Source organism: Terrapene carolina, unplaced genomic scaffold (assembly GCF_002925995.2).
Source record: "Terrapene carolina triunguis isolate 2854851 unplaced genomic scaffold, T_m_triunguis-2.0 Scaffold790, whole genome shotgun sequence".
Taxonomy (NCBI): domain Eukaryota; kingdom Metazoa; phylum Chordata; order Testudines; family Emydidae; genus Terrapene; species Terrapene triunguis.
In genome coordinates, this window is record NW_020665141.1 from 1,349,594 (window position 1) to 1,365,257 (window position 15,664).

Sequence of the window (15,664 nt, forward strand, 5' to 3'; positions counted from 1 at the left end):
GCGCTGCTCTGGTCGGCTGGGAGGGAAGGACGCGGGCTGCCCTGCCGGGCTTGCTGCAGGGCGCTCCCGTCCTCCGCGCCGCCACCCCCTACAGGACGGCCGGAGGGCAACACTACCAAAAAAAAAAAAAAAGCGTCCGTGCCGCCCTAGGATTGGGCGGAATGCCGCCTCCTACAAGCTGCCGCCCCAAGCACCAGCTTGCTCGGCTGGTGCCTGGAGCCGGTCCTGCCTACAACCCTTTCAAGCACTCACAGTCAAATCTCCTTGAAAACAGGAGCACTGTTTAGAAGAGTCATTATGGTGGCTGTGCATGGATAGTTTGGGGATCAGTCCTGCCCCAGTGAATATCAGAAGGGTTTTGGCTGTTCATGTCAGTGGGAACAGGATTGGGATCTAGGTGAATATGACAGTAGGCTGCATGCTATTGGCTGAACATGAGTCTTTTCCATATCTGAAAGCTAACAGAGCTCTCCTTTAGCTGGGAGACCCTCGTTTTGGGCTCTGGAGATAGGTGTGGGGTAGCCTCTCCATCGTAAAGTTTGCAGCAACAGTCTCATTATGATGTTGTTTTGAGCCCATATGCAACTCCGAGAAAGAGAGATGGATCCTCTTTTGGGGTTAAGCCTCAGCAACAACAACAACAACAACATTTTTTAGCACTCTTATTAAATTGTGTAAGCACTTTTTGAGAGTGAAAGACCTTAAAATGGCTCCTCTCTGGTAGTTCTGCAATGTGTCAAATACCGCAACACCTCGTGAAAGGAAATGGTAGATGGAAGCTGCTCTAAAGAAACAGGTAAAAACGATACACAAGCCAGCTAAGATATGGAAGAGGAAAGCACTTGAGTTTGCATCCTCCTTTCAGTGAAATTCTTAGAGACACAATGTATTTTGCCATCTTGACAGGGAGTTTCTGGGGAGCTCAGGAATTTGTAATCCAGCAGACAGTTTAAGCTTCAAGGAAAACACCAGTGATTAGGCACAGCATCTTTAAATACTATACTGAGCTGGTGGGTGGGTGGGTGGGTGTGTGTGTGTGTGTGTGTGTGTGTGTGTGTGTGTACACACCACATGCGTGCACCACTGCCCTCTGCTATACATAATCAGAACTGCTCAACTATTTTATGATTATTATTTATCACTCATAGAACAGGAATGGCCAGGAGCCCTACCCTGGACCACAGCTCCATTGGGCTAGGCACAGTACAAACACAGAACAAACACATAGGCCTAAAACTTTTAACAGATTTCCTTCAACTCCAGGGGAAGGGGCCAGGGCATTTGGATGATCAGAGCTCTCTCCTGGCTGTATCTGCGAAATGCCCAGTGGCCCAGATCTGTGATATAAGGCCAGGCATGAAGCTCCTGGACGGCCAAGGATTTGTTGCAATGTTTACAAATAACTTCACAAAAAATGTTAAAAACCCATCACCACTTCAACCTCCCTCCTGCTGCAAATGGTGTGATTGGTACCTTATTGATAGGGCACTGTCATTCTCATCAGCAGGCCCTGCCTGATGACAGTGTAGGACTGTGAGGAACAGGCCCAATCTGTAAACACGGAATTGCAACGCTGCGGAACAGGAGCGATATAATGAATTTTGTATAGACAGAGATAGTCCGATTCTGATGAGTCCTTTAAATCTCTTTTAAGTTAACCCAAAAAATATTGCTATAGATTACTGTCACCCAGTTTCTCTTCCAGCTCTAGAAGCCCGTTTTCCCATTCATAGGAATAGGCTCCGATTTCTAACAATCCCTACTGGGTATTCTCAGATAGTAAAGATGGAAGCTCCTGGTTTGACTGTTAAAATTTCTTATATACATATTAAAATTAACAACAATTATATATAATTTCTTATATATATTATAAGTATATATTTAATAAAAGATTTACTCCTCAGAGGTTCAAACATCTCTCCCAGGACTCTGCCGTGGCTGGCCTCCCCAAGGACATCAGATGGAGAGGTCACTTCTGAAAGTCTTTGCAGTGGTTTTTAATCCCTTTTATGTAACCAGCTTCAAGTGTGATGCTGGAGACTTCAGTTCTATCCAGCCCAAGTGGCCTGGCTGCCTCAGGCTGCAGTGCAGCAGCTGCCTGAGGAAACCCCAGGGGAGTTGAACCTACAGCCTCAGAGCACATGAAAGGTTTCCAGGGCAGTATCTGAAATTTACACACGGATTCCTAGAACTCATTCAGATGATCTGCTGCTGCTTTTCCCACTGCTGTCAGGGATCAATAAGACACCACATTTCTTCTGTCTGGGTTGTGCTGCTGCTCAGCACTGCCCTCCTGAGAACTGATGATCCAATGCACATTTCCTGCTGAGGAAGCTCTGCTTTGATAGTTTTATCTAGTACCTTACTGAGTGGGTAGCTCTCGCCACCAGAAGTGCATCAGGATCCAGCACCAGTACCTCTTCACCCTCCAAGGGGGACTGCATCCTCCACTCTTTATAGCCCGCTCAGGGAAATGTACTCTGGGCCCAGGAAAGTCACGGGAAATTTGGCACCAGACTTCAGCAGGTGCAGGAACAGGGAGTTAGTTTCAATCATCCAACTGCTGTCTCCTTTCCCATCTGCAGAACTGGAAATGGTCTCACCCTCTCATCAGTGGTGAGTCAAAGTGGTGAGCAGGCGTGGGCAAGGAGGCCACGCCCTTCTCCCCCACTGAAGCAAAGAGGCAGAGCAGGGAGGTGCACACCAATTCCAAGAGCACTCACTGCTCCGCCTGGTGCTTCTAACAAACAAGGGGAGTGCCCCAGGGACCAGAGCTTCACTCCTTGCCGTGCTTCTGCAGTCCAGGTAGAGAAAGAAGTGGAATGCCCAGCACATAGGCATGGAAAAAGAGCCCCGTCGCACATGGGGGAGAGGAACATCTGCTAGGACTAGGAACTCCTCCACTCACATGGAGAAGGAACTCGGAGTCTGAGCACACCCAGCTGTTGCAGAGGGGGGTGGGAAGTAGGACCTATATTTACTAAATTCACACTGGCCAAGCGGCAGCACTCCTACAAGACGAAAGTGGGGAATCATCAGCAGGATGCAGGAGCAGCACATGGCGGAAAGCAATGTATTCCCTGCCTGACCTGGGGAGGGGTGGATGCTGGGCTTCCTCTCAGGCTGGCTTGGCCCGTTTTTCACTTGTAGGTATCCAGCAAGCATCCTGATTCTATCCCTCTCCCTTTTCCTCAGCACCCTCCCCCAACCCTTTCCTCCCTTTCCTCTCGAACCCTCCTCCCCCACCTCCCCTCAGCTACCCTCCTCCACAAATTTAAAAATAAATGCATCTCGTAAGAGCATCTCGTGGCAACAGCCAGAGCCCATCTGTCAATCGTGAGAGCTCTCTCTGTGAAGCTCTGCACCAAGTCAGCTCTGAAGCTTGTTGTAATCAGTGCTCTCGGCTCCTGCTCTCCCCGAGCTGCAGGCAGAACATGGAGGAGGGAGAGGGAGCACTGATTAGAACAAGAGCTTCAGGAGCATGGGATGCCAGCAGCACTATTCACAGGCTGGTGTTTCCTCCACAGCTGGACTGTGCATCCAGCTCTCCTGGGGATTTCAAAGCTGATATGTTGGGTCGCTGCCATTGGTGCAATCCTGCAACCTGAATCCAGGCCAGTCTGAGTGGTTAAAAGTGCTGGATATTATACACCCTGCATACGCTGGCCCAGGGCCAGGGCTGTTTCGAATGTGTTTACAACTTGTCAGTCTAAGTACTTTAGTTTACTAACCAGGTTGGCACTGCGTGTTGTATTCAATTACTGCAAGCCTGGGATTCACCAGCTCCAAGGATTAGACAGATACAGCTCTTCCCAAATCTGTTTAAAGGACTCAGGGCTTTTTGGCTGTTGTTTAAATTAACAGTAATAATCGTTTTATTGTAAATGTTGGGAGCATACGGATTAAGAAACTGGAAACACGATGAATACGATTTTACAAAGCAGCCCCAGCTGGCATCTCCCTGTGAAGGGAAATGTTGCCTCTGAGTGGGTGTATTAAAGGGATCTTTAAATCTCTCCCCACCCTTTGGTACAATGTTTTCGGAAACCACGCAATTAGCATGTTCAAAGGAGAAGTTTCCAGTAAGGATGGCTCTGAGTCTCACAGAGGCTGGCAGCCTTCAAAGGGGAAAAATTATTAAGTATGATTTTTAAAATGTAAATATCTTTGGAGGCTTCTGTTTAATAGGCTGGAGGTGTCTCATTGTCTGGGAGATGTTAAACAGGGAAGGATTCTGTAACCAGGCCAGCCCTGCTTCATGCAATGAGGGCTGGGTGGGAGCAGGGAGAGGAGCCAACATTATTTATAACATCAATGCTGTGTGTGCCAGCTATTCTCAGGAAGGGCTTGTACATCCAGGCAAAGCCATTAAACAGCAGAGAGAAAGAAAGAATCAGAGAGGGAAAGAGTGTGGGGGATGGAGGGGATAACAGAAAGTGAAGACAGGAGAGAGAGATCACAAACAAAACTGGGAAGGAGACATAGCAAGACAAGGAGAAGGAACGAAAAGGTCTGAGGGGAAATGACAGAATGAAACAGGGAGAAAGCGGGAGGGGGCAGATTTGGAGGTGCTGGGGAAAGATGTGCAGACAGAGCCAGAGCAAAGCCATAGGGCTGTTCTGGGGACAAGATCCTCTGAGGTGCTGATGCAGTTTCAGAAGTCACCCTGGTTTTTCTTCCCTGACAGATCCTGTCAGCTGCATGCGCAAACCTGAGTAGGAGGTGCTGTGCCTGTCCCCTCCCTTCCCCTCCAACAAAGAACAAGGTCTGTAGGGAAAAAACTGGTGTGTTTTGCCCCAGGGGTGCCACAGTGGGAAGTGGAGTCAACAGTTGGGAGCAGATCAGGTGGGGTAGCTTGCCCCTCACTCCCTCACATTGCTGGAGGACATTCTCTGACTCTCAGGAAATGCCAGATAGGCGGGTGCAGGTCATCTTTCCAGTGACTGTCACCCAGAGAGCGTCTGCTTTGGTAATTTGCAATAAAGGACTTTTGTAAGCATGGGAGGCAGAGCTTTTCACACCAGTCAGAGGCCAGCTTTATAAAAGGGAGTTCCAATTCCTGAAGCTACTAGTTTCCAGAACTCCAGCCCTGGTTATATTGGCAGGAGCAGTCAAAGTTCTGGATGATTTAAACACAGAAGTGTAGCCTTACACAGTAACTTCAGTGTTCTTCCTAGCTCTCACCCTCACCAGGCGCTGGGGAATTTAAAACCCTCTGCTTCCTGCTTGAGCTCAGGATTGATGAATCACAAAGCAGGAGAACAACGATAAACTATAGAGATTACATTTTTTTTTAATTAAAGGACTATTTAAGGTCCCTAAGCATTCACAGAGAAGCAGGACTTTAAACACTTTGGAGTGGGGATTTTTAACCCTGCTAAGGCCTGAATCCAGGCCCTCTGCTTACTATTTATTATTTGCAGAGCAACAACAGTGCTAGGCACTTTGAGACAGGTGTGAGAACCTGAGAACCTAAAGGCTCAATGCACAAATGAAAGACGGGGTAGCAGACTGAATGGGAGGTAGTGAGATGGATCCAGAGCAAGCAAAGAGGGCTGATGGGGCAGCACGGTCTGCAGGTCTGAGTGACATTCTGGACTCCCTAAAGAGCACAGACGGTTACAAGAGCAGGCTGACACAGGTGCCCAGCAGAGGAACCGCAGAGATGTAGGCACCCATGGAGAAAAAGGGATCTAAAAGCCGGTGCCTGGGGAAATTACCATAGGTGGATTGAAGCTGACAGCACTCTATCCAGGGGTTAAAGTCTAGCTCCCCCTACTTGGGTAAAGCAAAGGGAGGAGCGCTCCCCCTGCTCCGGAGGAAACCTGCTCCCCCAGAGCTGCTGCTCCTCTCTGGTTGGCAATGGGAGCAGCAGGAGGAGCTGGAGCCTGTGTAGCAGAGGCAGTGCTAGCCCATTGGAGGCCCTAAGCAGGAATATTCCCCCCCAACACATAATAAAAAGCAAAGAGGGGGTCCCCCTTCAACTGTTTGGGGTCCTAAGCAATTGCTTAGTCTGCTTATGCCTAGGACCGGCTCTGCTGGCTAGGGAGCATCTGGGTCTTTCCCTGCCAGTGGGTGTTACTACGGCTGAAGCAGACCAGGGAAGAGGGGGCATTCCAGTTGGAGTCCCCATTCACGACCCAGCTTCCTCCTTCTACTGGGAAAGAAGGCCAGTTCTGACACTCCCACCCCTTGAAAGGGGAGAGAGAGAAATAATACAAGAGATTGGATTTGGCACAAAACTGATCTGAACATGCAAGAAATGGATATTTGTAATTTTTCTGGGGGCAGCACGCCTGCCCTCAACCCCGCATTGTCATTACATCCCTACATACCCTGCATTGCTGGAGGAGTTTGGATGGGGAACACCAGGGACGTGACCCAACCCAGCTCCACACACTGCACGTGTCTGGCTGGGGCGCTGCTTGGGGACAGGAAGTTCTTACAGATAAATTTATTCTCTTGTCCCTGTTCTCTTCTCCTTGCTTCCTTCCCTCACCTCAAGAGGATGCAACATTCGCTCCATCATAACAAGCCCCCCAATAGCCACCACCAAGACTGGGGAACTCCCCCACCCTATCCTGACCTGCTCTGAGCGCTATGCCTTCCTGTACCCGTCTTTCCAGCAACAAGCCCCCAGTTTGAATCCCCAGCTGTCAGAACTCTCCTTTAGTGACATGTGCCACTGGCTGCCCCAACACTCCTATATGCCCAGAGGTAAGCTCCGTTTATGCGGACCTACTCCCAGCTACTAACTCCAGTTCCCACTCCCAAATACAAACGTAACCTCTATATTATAGGCAAGGCTGGTAGAACTGCCTATTATTAAGGTTGCCCCACACTTCATATTATTATATCCTGTTTTCAACTTTGCCAGACTTCAACTATTTGGGCTGAAATTTTCAACACCACCTGTATGTCTCAGGCTGAAAATTTCCAAAAAGTTTCAGACAAAATGATTCAGCAGTTTCCAAGAATGAGGCTAGGAAAAAAACCCACATTGCTTTGCAATGTTAAAAAAAAAAAAGATTCTGGTAACCTTTTCTTTTGAGAAGCTCGGGTACTCCAATGTTCAGGAGCAGGGACTTGAAATTTGGCCGGGGAGATGGCCTTTGTGTCAGGGATGTGCCTTGTGCTGTTTCTGTCAAAATCCACCCATATGTGGCCTTTGAAAAAAAAAAATCTCAGTTCGCACCTGCCAGTAGAGATTTCTTAGAGTTTAGCAGCAAAAATCTCCAAAGATTCCACACACAAAGAACACGCTCTAATTCCTCACGCCTGTACTGCAGGCCAAACAGTGTGCGCACCATCTCCTCGCAGAAACTAAACATGCTCCATTTCCAGTCCCCACAGCTCCTACATGTGACAGAACTGTGCATGCACGGTCCATCTCCTCACAGTTGCTCTGGGCTAGGGTGGGGCTGGGCACTGGGACTGAGAACAGGGCGTCTGTCTCTTCTGCGCTCTCTCAGGCAGCATGGAGGAGGAAGCCACCTGACTCGAATATAGATGAGACAGATCATGAGGCTGGGGGTATGGAAAGGAATAGATTGGGCCAAGGAGCCGGAGGACACTGCCACTGGAGGGAGAAAAAAACCCACCTGTGACTGGAAACTAGGGGAGAGTGGAGACGGAACTGGATGGGTAAATAGACTGAGAATTGGGGGACGGGGGGGGGGGAGGTGTCTGGAACTTGGTAGGCAAGAAGACTAGGACTGAAAGCTGGGGGAGATTATGACGGACTGGGCAAGGAGACTGGGAGTGGGGGATGGGTAGGGGAGGCTGTTAGTGGCTGGACAAGGCGGATGGGACTGAGAACCAGTGAGAGAAACTGGGGGGACTGGAGAATTTGGAAAAGTCCCCCTAGACACCACTGACTGAATCAGGCAGAAGAACAAAGCTACTTATAGAGGAGAAAGCTCCTATTTACACACTATCTTCTGGTTTTCAGCAACTGTGGGAAAGGAAATACAGGAGGTGCATGTGACAGCTTTACAGGCTTCTGGTCAAATATGTTTTGTGCGCTTGCCTCAGTGCACCACCTTGGGCACTTTATCCTTTGTTACAGTGACACCTTTTCCAAAGCAGCTGCAAGCGCAACCATGATGACAAGTGGCTTTGCAACTTGCAGTAACGAGGGAATTAATGTGGCTGTAAAATATTGTAACAGGGTTGAAATTAACCTCGTAATCCCTGTGGCTGACACTTCCTCATGTGTGCTGGCACCAATATCTGCAGATTACTTACAGTGTAATCAGGGTCACTTTAAGGAGCTTTAATTGCAGCTCAGGGTCAGGAGTCTGAGGTAGTGCTGGTGCCCCTCTCTTAGCAGTTTTACTGCGCTGGACAGGAATGAACGATAATTAACACAGCCATCCACTCATCTATGAAGCAACAGGCACAAGCAGATTTCCCCATACTCGATTTATAACAAGCCACTTTGACATCGGCACCTGCAGCAAGTGGTCACTCCAGGAAGTAAAGGAACTCTACCACTGATGCATGTTAGCACTCTTCCCATCAGAATGAAATGACCCAGATGCTCCAGCCGGATATTGCAGGGCTGTCCCAGGATTGTCCGTGCTGGGATTGTCTGTCACAGCCCTCACATCCTTCTAGTTACATTTTTGCTGTCTTTCTCCCTCATATTTAATTTCTGTAATAAGGAGAACCAAGAACTGCAGTATGAATAGAAGCACCATTCCTGATGGATAATGCTGTAGTGACAGCGAGTGTGACAGAGGCCTGACGGGCTACGCTCAGCTCAGCTTTACCTATCCTCCTGAGCAAGTGCTTGGGGAAGGACTGCAAATTGGCAGCTTTGAGGTAGGGGGTGGAGGGTGGGAACGCCTTTTGGAAAGTCAGGCTCTGCACCCAGAGTCACAGGACAGGGTGGAACTCCAGGCTGGGGAATTTTCCATTACTCCTCTTTGCCCAAGTCAATAACCCATTTTGATTTCTGATTATAAACATTACATTTGGAAGAAAACCCTTGCTGTCTGCAGCTGCATTTCATTTCTAGTGAGTCACATTGAGCTAACAGTTAAATTTGACTGAACTAGAGTTAATTACCCATTTAGTTATTGGGAGGGGGAGGGGGATTATTAATTCTTTTAAGGTTAAAAAAAACTCCCTCCTGGAAGTGTTTACACATTGGCACAATGGATCCAGTCAGCTCTAAGGTCTATTGCAGGTGGTCACATGAGCAGCTACTGAGTGCACACAGTACATTTTTTAAACGAGAAGCATCTATTTCATATGCACCGTCACCACACTTCAGAGTTTAATCGCTTGGCAATTTTAATCCCTGTTGTCCTCCAAGCTTCAAAACTTGACTTTACCTGTCAGTCTGAGAGTTACCTGAGCATACTTCACTCCCATCCAGCCCCCTCCTGTTCCTCCCTCCCCCAATTTTTTTTGGTCACAAATCATAATTACCATGTACCCCCTCAGCATGTCTTTTTACAGTGTTTGGTCCAAGATCTTCTCTAAAAGCATCAGCTGGTATTTAGAGCTTGATTCTGCAGCCCTTATTCACTGAGTAATCTCATTGATTCAACAGAGTTACTGACTCACAGGAGTGAGGCTGAACAATTGGCCTTAAATTTGTACACACGTTACACATCCATGAAACATGGGATGAACGCTTGAAAGCCACTTTTACCTTAAATGCTCCATTCCTAGCAGGTACCACTATCACATGTCAATCAGTCCTCCTTCCCATGCTAGTCACTCACACTCACACACTCACTCACTCTGCTGATTCCATGCTCAAAGAGACTAAAAAGGACTCACTGATTTTGTGGATTCCAAAGACCCTGAGGAGAGAGTATCTCGGCTGCCCCGACTCTTGGAACTGAGATGGGGTGACGAGGATGGAGAGTCATCGATATAGGGCATCATGTCATGGTGTCGCCGCTGTTCTTCGGCACGGTCTGCATCATAGGCATAACTAGGTGGCGTTCCACTGAACGAAGCATCTGTAGAAAAAAGCTTAGCTTAAAAACAGAACTGTGAAGGAGATAAGCATAGGCCGAGTCCACTCCCTGCTCCCAACAAGGACACATGCCTTGTCAGTATTCAGCAAATCCACAATTATTGATAGCGAGATACACTTAAGCCTGGGATGGAGCTGTAACAAACTCCCGCTTGTTAAGCGGACACCCTATTCCACTCATTATTAACTGTGGGAAATAAAGCCTTTTCTGATACCTAACATAAATTATTCTTTACTTAATGACAGTTCATATCCTTGGGTTTTGCCCTCATTGCATAATGTTAAATATTAATGCATTTGTGCTTAATGCATAAACTTTCTTTAAAATGTTAAAGAATTCCTAGCAAGGTTCTTGTGGGGTGCCCTCCATGAGTTGCCAATCCATGATTATATCTCTCAGTGCCTCATTTTCATAAGATGAGCATGATGGGTCAGGGCAATGAACCTTGTCCATTTAGCACAATCAATATAGATGAGGCCTCCACGAACGTTAGCAATGATACAGACTTCATAAACTGACATACACTAGGATGGAAATCCAGGGTTTCTCCAGACCTCTCAGCAACAGGAAGACTAGGAAAGAAAGATCTTACGAGCAAAGCAAACAGCCATGCTGCCAAAAACAAACAACCCCAAAAGATCCCTTGGTGGATGTCCCTCCTCCTTAGATTCCTGATTCATTCATCAAGCGTGAGGAGAATGTGTCAAATTAACCATCATTTGGTGAGAAGCGAGTGAACCTCTGCAGAAAAGGCAGGTGGGAGAACTGTTCTTTGCATCCTGTGCTGGAGGAGGACAGAAAGCTGCTATAAGTGGAGTGTGAAGGCCACACACTGAACACCTTGCCCAACATCTCTGGTGTAGCCTAGAAGTGAATAACTCTAGCTTTAGATACCACACAGAAGACAGATCCTTCTGTTTTGGGGGTATGAGGAGCCCAATTTAAGACTGTGCATTAAATACAGGCTGAAATACAAATAGGACTAAGTTGGACTCTTTTCCACAAAACTATTTAGGCTCTGCCAATGTAATGAGGACAAGCAGCTACCAAATATACCCAGCAATCCCCTGCAACCCCTGACCATGGTGATGTGTAAGAGCCCATAAAACTACACCCCTAAGCACCCATCCAAATTTCCCAGGACAGCTACCTGAAAAAAGGGACAATCCTGGGAAAACCTGGACAGGTGGCAACCCTACATCTCCAAAAAAGTGTGACTCACTCCAGCAAAGGATGCACACTTTGTGTGAGACACAAAATAAACCTTTAGAACTGAGGGGCTTGTTTGGGGTAGGGGGAGTGGGTCTGGGGAATTTATACAAATGATACACTTAAAACCCAACAAATCAACTGTAGAAGTGAACCTCTGTACTGTACCAAGCACCAGCCAGTTAAATAACTGCAGTGTCTGAGGCCTGGGCCTCTTAGATCCTCACAGGCCCATGACAAAAGTTATTTTAATAAAGCCTCAAGAGCCTTGAACCACCAACACCCTTGTGGTGCCACCCTGAGTTCCCCAAGTCCCTGGAGTTTGCTAGACAGTGCAAGGACCACAGGAAGGAAAAGTAAAAGCAAATACATGTTCTTTAGAAGGGGCCTTTGCATAGAGGCCTTCCAGAGTCCCCTGGTGCCCAAGCATATGACCCAGTGGAGTTGGTCTGGACAATGGCTGCCAGGGAGGGAACTGTATGTTGGATCAGGAATAGGGTGACCAAACAGCAAGTGTGAAAAATAGGGTCGGGGGCAGAGGGTAATAGGTGCCTATATAAGCCAAAGCCTCAAATATTGGGACTGTCCCTATAAAATTGGGACATCTGGTTACCCTAATCAGGAAAGTCAGTGGGAGTTAAACTCTCTTTTATCCCGTACTTCACCAACCGACAAGCTCTATACACCGGCATTTCTGATCTGCACTGAAAGTCCGGTTTATAGTGTGGTTGGTGCGGGGCCGGCAGGGGCTGGGGTGTGGGAGGGGCTGCGGGGAGCGCTCTGGGAGTGAGTTTGGGTCTGGGAGGGGGCTTGAGAAGTTCAGGGTGCCAGATTGGGGGGGGGGTGCTCACCTCTGGCGGCTCCCCAAAAGCAGCTCCCCGTCCTTGCTGTTGCTGGCGGAGGCACGGCCAGGCGGCTCTGCAGACACGCTGCTTCTGTCCGCCCCTCCCCAAGCACTGACTCTGTGGCTCCCAGTCCATTGGCCGGGAATCACGGCCAATGGGAGCTGTGGGGGCCAGCGTCTGCAGACTGAGGCAGCGTGCCTGCTTGCAGAGCCGCCTGGCCGCGCCTCCGCCAGGAGCAGCAGGGACAGGGAACCGCTGGAGGTGAGCGTCCCCCCATCCGGCATCCTAAGCCCCCTCCCACGCCCCAACCCCTTGCCCTAAACCCCGTCCCGGACCCAAACTCCCTCCCAGAGCCCGTGCCCTGCAGCCCCTGCCCCGTATTCCAAACCCCTCCCTCTGAGTTAACTGGCATTTTTAATGTGTCCCCCCCCGGGTTCCCCAGCATGCCGGTTAAAAAAGCTTTTACTGTAGCATCTATCACCATGGTATCTAAAGACCTCTAATGAAGTTATCTATTTTTTCATGTGGCCCTTGTACAGTTCTCTAGCCTGACAAGTTTGCAAAATATTGTTATTTAGCGTTTCAGACTGGCATTATCCAAACAGAATATCAGCCTCTGTACAGGGCTCTAATCCCATCTTCCTGCCTTTGATTAGGCAAAAGCACTTTCTCCCTCAAAAGTTTCTTCAAGCCACTCACAATCAGACTGCTTTCTCTCACACACACGCACATGCAGAGGTGAGATTGTGCTGCTATGCAGAGCTGGAGGCAGGAATATTTCTTTCATTCCCCATGGCCACACTGGATAATTTACTGTCTACTCCATCACTGCTTACGGAGGAGCTGACTCTGAAATCTTTTGGCATGAGCCTCTCTGCTAATTTATTTTAGATTGAATCATTGTACTCTCTCTACCCTGCACTCTAGGGAACGGTCTCCCCACCTCTGAGCTCCAGAACTCCCTCTGTCCCACACTGCTCTCTCTCTTTACCCAAATGAAAAGGCAAGGCACAGAACTGGGACTCAGGAGAGCCAAGTTCTAGTCTCAGCTCTACCCCAGGCTTCCTGGGTCACCTTGAACAATTCACTTAACCTCTCTGTATTTCAGCTTCCCCACTGTAAAATGGGTATAATACTGCCCTCTCTCCCTTCCTTGTAGGAGTTTGAATCCATTAGCATTCACAGAGTACTCTGAGATCTGCAAATGGAATGCACTATACAAGCACAAAAATATTCCTAGCTATTCTAGTTATTACTATCCTACCTCTCCTCTCTACTGTTTGTTCTGGGCACTGGGTGCAAACTCCTTTGCAGAGTTTTCCACTATCCCAGGGCAGGAGGAGCTTTCTGCTTTTACTCCCCATGGGAGATTACTCCCACCAACAGAAGCAGCATGTTCCTGTACTCAGAGACTACTAGAGAAGGCCTGGTACTGATAATTGAAGCAGATTTGTCCTTTTCCCCCCCCCGTGATTAAAAGGACTGTTGTTGCTAGGGAAACTAGGTTATTCAGATCCCTCAGAACCCAGGTTGGCACAATGTGGCGCAGACTGTAAAGCTTTGAAGTCCTATCCACAAGAGTGGAAAGAGTGTTGAGCGTAGAGGCTAAAGCCAGCAGCACAGATACTTTTCAGATACCGTCAGATACTGCTCTGGATGCTGTTACTGTAAGTGACAAAAGGAGGCAGCAGCTGTGCCCAGGTAAGAAAGCCAGGTTTCTTGCCCGGCATCTCAGGTAGGTGAGGGCTCCCCTTCACACAGTCAGGCAGTGGAGTGGTGTCTCCTTGAGCAATGGGATCTGACATGGCAGCGCATGTTCCACTGTTAAATCCCACTGAGACTCAATCCATTTCCAGTCACAGGCTGGAAGTGTTTGTCTCACTCAGCTCTCTATACCTGAAAGGTACAGCAGCCAGGGAGAGGGGAGGTGAGCAGCAGGGTCTGCCCGCCTCCCCTTCCCACCAGATACTCACCAGTCTGTCAAGAGACAACAGGTCCCAGGAGGTCCCCAATCACCCCAACCAAATCACCATTGGGGTCTCTCCTCCCCAATACAAGGGGCAGTCTATCATACACTCCTGCCCACTCGGAAGAGCAGCAGCAGGCATGGAGATGAGCCTTCACAGCATCCAGTAGTAGCTGCCAACGCCACCTCATTCACATCCCCTCCGATTACCTCCAGGGCTCTAGGGGTGAGAAGAAGGCCTGCCTACCTCCCTCCCTTCCATGTACCGGTGACATGCCTTGAGGGCTACTAGGTGGACTACAAAAGCACTTGCTGCTACTCAAGTCACTCCACAAACCCCAGGACGCTGGCCTCCATCACCACAAAGTGGCTTAATTGACACTCATCTCATTCTGTCTGCTTTCCAACTGAGCTGAAGAGCCTGTGTTGCCTCCCACTAGCATCCACCTTCATCCCTCTGACCTGTCTCTCTACCCTGTGCTCTCTCCTTTCTCTGTGCCAGCCATCAGCCCACCTATCTCCTGGTCCTTCTCCTCTTCCAATCTCTCCTGCCCTCTAACTTCCTTCACTCACCTCTTCTCAGTTACACACACACACACACACACACACACACACACACCGCCCCTCACCCCAGCACACCTACATTTAGGTACTGAATATGATCTGTAAGGGATTATTATAATAAAGCTAGGTAACTGCATTCTTTTATTGTTACCCTTGTGCTCCTCACTTGTCTTACTCAAGGGGAAAATATGAAAATAAATAATAGGTCTTTAAAAATCAGCTTCATCTCATCTGGAACCACAAATGACTAAAACATGTCCATCATACTTGAACAGTTAATGCATGGTGTCACTACAAGACAGTTAAGGTTCCTTGGGAACTTGACTGTGCCCTTCCATACCTTAATATAGTTGGATTTATTTCAAGTTTAACCATAACTATGAATTTCCTGGGTTATAACACTTGGTTTTGGGATAACATCCCTGTAAATTTTTTTTACCCTAAAGTTACCAGTCTGTACTCTCAACCTTAACTCCATCTTTTCCAGATTTTTGGTCTGGCAATAAACAGACACCAAAACCAAAACTATAATACACCATCTTCCCACGATGCAAGCTGCTTGCGGTCTGGTGTGAGATTCAAATTCAGCACTCAGCTTCCGCAAGAATAACCAGATGTGGAGGCCAACCCATGTTCTGTGAACGCGGCTGTGCAAGGTGCTAGGGAGAGTCACTAAGCACTTTCAGGAGTAACATTAAGCATTTTGTTTGTTTCCCTGGCATCACTCCCCTAAGTGCAGAAGGAAGGGGCCGATGGTATTCAAGGCTGGCCTACACTGGAAAGGTAGGTCAACCCAGCTATGCCACTCAGGGATATGAATAATCCCCACCCTGTGCTGACCTAACCCCCAGTGTAGACAGTGCTAGGGTGACGGAAGAACCGCTCCCATTGCAGTAGGGAGTGTCTACCCTGAAGCGCTGCTGCTGTAACATTTTAAATGTAGACTCAGCCTCTGTGCCCCCTACCCCAGCTCAGATTCACACACAACACACACACTGCCAGCCAATCTCTCCCTATAGCCAAGATCAAATATCACAGGGAAAGGGGATGTGTGTTTGCCATGTCAAATCCCAGTGGCTTTA

At 48.4% G+C, this 15,664-nt stretch overlaps 1 protein-coding gene across 1 annotated transcript in view; it reads right to left on the reverse strand.

Annotated features, from left to right (window-relative positions):
* Positions 1-15,664, reverse strand: part of BCR (BCR activator of RhoGEF and GTPase) — a 129,608-nt gene that overhangs the window by 59,796 nt on the left and 54,148 nt on the right. The window contains exon 2 of the mRNA XM_026660525.2: positions 9,796-9,980. Within this exon, the coding sequence (XP_026516310.1) occupies positions 9,796-9,980 (185 nt within the window). The remainder of the gene's footprint in view (positions 1-9,795; positions 9,981-15,664) is intronic.